Source organism: Oxyura jamaicensis, chromosome 7 (assembly GCF_011077185.1).
Source record: "Oxyura jamaicensis isolate SHBP4307 breed ruddy duck chromosome 7, BPBGC_Ojam_1.0, whole genome shotgun sequence".
NCBI classification, from domain to species: domain Eukaryota; kingdom Metazoa; phylum Chordata; class Aves; order Anseriformes; family Anatidae; genus Oxyura; species Oxyura jamaicensis.
The window spans coordinates 9678208-9682513 of NC_048899.1; the positions used below are offsets into that span (position 1 = coordinate 9678208).

General features: G+C 52.1%; 1 protein-coding gene across 1 annotated transcript in view; it reads left to right on the forward strand.

Moving 5' to 3' along the window:
- Window positions 1–1416, forward strand: part of DLX1 (distal-less homeobox 1) — a 2354-nt gene extending 938 nt beyond the window's left edge. Inside the window, exons 2-3 of the mRNA XM_035331940.1 lie at window positions 416–615; window positions 1026–1416. Of these exons, the coding sequence (XP_035187831.1) occupies window positions 416–615; window positions 1026–1280 (455 nt within the window). The 3' untranslated portion in view covers window positions 1281–1416. The remainder of the gene's footprint in view (window positions 1–415; window positions 616–1025) is intronic.
- Window positions 1417–4306: the final 2890 nt, after the last annotated feature.

Sequence of the window (4306 nt, forward strand, 5' to 3'; positions counted from 1 at the left end):
CCCCCCAATAAAATTAAATTACAAAATGTTAGTCAGGAGAGGCTGAGGATCACAGGGGAGCAGAACACAGATCACACAATGCCCGGCTGGAAAAGAAATCAACCCAGATGTGCACGTATTAGTCTTCGTAATTATTTATTGCGTAGCGCTATAAACAATGTATGCAATTAAGGGTAATTAAACCTAAACTGCAGCCTGTAAAAATAGCAAACTTTCTCTGGGAAGAAGCCTGGGCTGCCATAATCGCCCGGAGCCTTTGTTAGCGTTACTCGAGCCGCACTTTTCTTCCTTCTCATGATTGTTGTTGTCGATGTCGCTGCTGTTATTGTTACTATTGCTGTCGCTGTTGCTTTTACTGCTATTATTACTATTGCCGCTATCATTATTATTTATTGTGCATCGTTTGTGGTTGTAGGGGCCGAATCGGAGAAAAGCACTGTGGTAGAAGGAGGGGAAGTTCGCTTTAATGGGAAAGGGAAAAAAATCCGCAAACCCAGGACTATTTATTCCAGTTTGCAGCTGCAGGCTCTGAACAGGAGGTTCCAGCAAACTCAGTACCTGGCTCTCCCCGAAAGAGCCGAGCTCGCGGCCTCTCTGGGACTCACCCAGACCCAGGTACGGCCCTGGCCGCCTCGCTCCCGGATTCCCCCTTCCCCTCTCCTCCCGGGAGACGATTCCCGGAACCGGGCCGCAGCCGCGGGCAGCGGGGCCCGGCGCCGCCCGCCCCGTCCGTAGGGCACGGCCCGGCCTGGGAGGCTCGGGGGGGTCGGGGGGTAGGGGGCACGTCCCGGCGGTCCGGCGGCACGAAACAGCCCGGGGACCCGGCCGGGACACGGGGCCGCGGGGGAAGAGGAGCGGGGGAGCTGCGGGCCCGGGGTGGGGGGGCGAGGCGAGGGGACCTTTGGGGGCCCCGTCGGGGCGGGTGGGCGGCGGGGGGGGGGGCTGTAGGGGGCCCGCTTGGGGCCGTGCCGGGGGGCGCCAAGCCGTGGCGAGCCGTGCTGAGCCGTACCCCGCTCCCGTTGCAGGTGAAGATCTGGTTCCAGAACAAGCGCTCCAAATTCAAGAAGCTGATGAAGCAGGGAGGGGCCGCCCTGGAGAGCAGCGCCCTGACCAACGGCAGGGCTCTCTCGGGCAGCTCGCCCCCGGTGCCCCCGGTGTGGAACACCACATCCGCCTCCGGTAAGGCCTCGTCGGGGACCCCGGGCACCTACATCCCCAGCTACACGTCGTGGTACCCTTCGGCCCACCAAGAAGCTATGCAGCAGCCTCAGCTGATGTGATCGTACACCCGTCCATCCCCTACCGCAAGCACTATCGGTCCCGAAAAGAATTAAAATCATCACGGAAAAAAATGAAATTAAGTAAAAGGAACAAAAAAAAAAATTAAAAAGAGGGGGAAAGAGAAAGAGAGAGAGAGAGGAAAAAAAAAAAAAAAAAAAAAAAAAAAAAAAAAAAAAGCAAACAAACAAACAGGAGGTCTCTGCCCATAGAGCCGTTAGCACGCTGCGCTGTAGCTCGGTGCAGGAGGGCACAGATGTGATGCGGGCCGGTTCCCACCACTGACAGCTGACGGAGCGGCCACGAGCACCGCACAACAGCCTGGGAGCAGAGCGAGCGCCGGCCTCGGCTTTGTGGGACAATCAGAAAAATATGTTTGGGGGGGGGGGGGGGAGCCCTCTCCTCTGTCCTGTCTGTCTGTCTGTGTCTGTTGAAATGTAGGTCAGCTATTTGCCACCCCGATCTGATGGGCTCTGCGGTCGCAGGGGGGGAGCGAGCTGTACAATTTCAGAGCTTTTTTTCCTCTACGTTTTCTGTAACTCTCACTATTCATCTGTATATTTTTTTGTTGTTGTTAAAAGGGGAAGAAAGGGATTTTATTTATTGACTTAAATTACCACTATGAGAGTGCTAGAGACAAACGGACGACCCGGTTTGCTGAGCGCACGGTTCGGACGCACGGTTTACTTCGACCCAAATCCCCCGGCCCCGTAACCTGCCCCTCCGGGGGAAAAAACAAACGAACAAACAAACGAAAATCCCCCCAAAAGAAGGATCCGGTTTTTAACTTTTACAAATAACTTTTCTACTTCGCTGGTGCGTGGAGAGCTTTGGTCCGAATGCTTTGCGTTTTTCACCCCTCTGACAAAGGGAAGAGATGCACATTGTTTGAGACTGAAGGGGGACGGCGGCAGCTGCCGGCCGCCTTGCGGAGGCGTAGCGAGGCACCGGGGGCGCAAGGGGAGCCCCGAGGGCGGCAGAGGGGACCCGCGGCCCCGCACGGCCCCGCACAGTCCCGCCGAGGCTTCCCCGCGGAAAGGCGGCCGCAGCGGAGATGCCCAAACCGACGTGCAGGAGCTACTCGCTGTACATATTTTATTCTTTATTATTATTATTATTATTGTTCTGTAAACATGTTGCACAAATTTAGCCTTTTGTTTTGTTATTTTTTTTTTTTTAATGATTATTTCCGTTCTGTTTCGTGTGGCTGTAAAACATGATGCTTTGTGTACTGAGATCTTGACATTTTACTTGTGAAACTCGGAAGATGTGATAAACTGAGCTCAGCTGTGTTTAGTGTTCTATATGTCAAAGTTTAGTTTTATATTGAGAATGTTAACTTATTGCTTTGTATCTGGGGAAGGAAAAAAAAAAACACACAACAAATCTTTGTACATAAGTTATAAAGTTTCTTTGAGACAGTAAAATTATGGTTTGGAAAAAGAGACGCGCCTGCTCCCTGTCTCGCAGCGAAGCCGGGCTCCGTGCCCGGCCCCGGGCAGCCCCGGCCGCTCCGCGCCGCGCGCAAATCGCTCCGCGGGGGACGAGGGGGGCGAGGGGGGGTCGCAGGGCGGGGGTCGCGCCCCACAGCCGTCGGAGGAGGGCTGGAGGAGCCGCCGTGCCCCCGCCGCCCCCCGTCGGGGCGGCCCCGACGGCCGGTCCGGCCGCTCCGGGCCGCCCGCGGCGCGGCGGCGGAGCCGTCCCGGTTGCTCCCGGGCTCTCCCAGCCCCGAAGCTGCCCGGCGGCCGTCGGGAGAGCAGAGCTCAACCGAGGCTAAAGGCTCGGCTCCGCGCCCGAGCGCCGCGGGAGCAGGAGCGCGGCGGCCCCGCGGGTGCTCAGTGGCCGCGGACACGCGCAGGTCCCGAGCCCAACCGCCCCTGGCCGGACAGCAGCGGGGCGGTGGAGCAGAGGGGAGCACTTTAAGATATGTTAGCTCCTAGTAATTCAATAACGTCTTGCTAACAGTTCAAATAGAGAAATTATTAGTTTTCTCTCGGCGAGGCGGTCTTGAGTTAGAGTCTATTATAATTGTACATTTGAAAATGTTAATCTCAATACAGGCCTAATTAATTCTGCCTTGTTGCTGACAAGTAGTTCATCAAATATCTGATTCGAAGATTTTCATAATGAGGATATTAATTAAACTATGAATAATCCAAAGGTGCTTATATTGAAACAATACCTCATTACAATGATTAAGTCCTGATTTCGAATATTATACCTTTAACAATTGTCACCCCGCAAACACAACCTTATGGATGAGTCTGTAAATGGCAAAATGTAATTTTGGGATATATTTTTTCCCTTGTTGGGAAAAAAAAGTGCCCCTCATTTTCAAACACTTCTGAAATAGGTTACACACAGCTTAATGATGATCAAAATGACTCTTTTCTGCAAAAAAAGACCCCAAAGTGCGCGTACAGCTGCAAACCCAAGAGGGTCAGCATCATTTCACTGTATTCTCTTCTTGATTACAAGCCGAGCCCATCAAACACAACATAATTACAGTAATTTCAGGTTTATTTATTCTAATGCAGTTTCCCCATCTCTCTGGTAATTATGAGCAATTTTTTCGCCCAGGGAATCTTTTTGCATTAACAAAAGAGATAACGCACTGAAAGCCAAATTTGCTGTGCATTGAGAAAAGCGAAGAAAAAAAAATAAAATAGGTGCGAGCTGCCATCTCTGCAATTCTCCTATATTGGAGCTCTGCAAATTGCTTGCAGGTGTATGGAGCAGAGCTGTCAATAGGAAGGGGCTTCCAAATTAGCAAATGCACAATGTTGAAGTAATGAAGACAGACTTAGCAAAATTGCCAAACAACAGATACCTCTTTAATATCTTCCACCCAAAAAGAAAGAAAGAAAGAAAAAATCCCTTTGGAGTGTCCCTGCGAACCCCCTTGAATGGCTGGGGATGTTGTACATGTGTCAATCTAATTGCAGAGCACAGAGCAGCCCCTGAAACTAGAAAAAAATCAAATATCAGAGTCCAAACCCGTTTGCATTCGATGCTCGCTCCCTTCGCC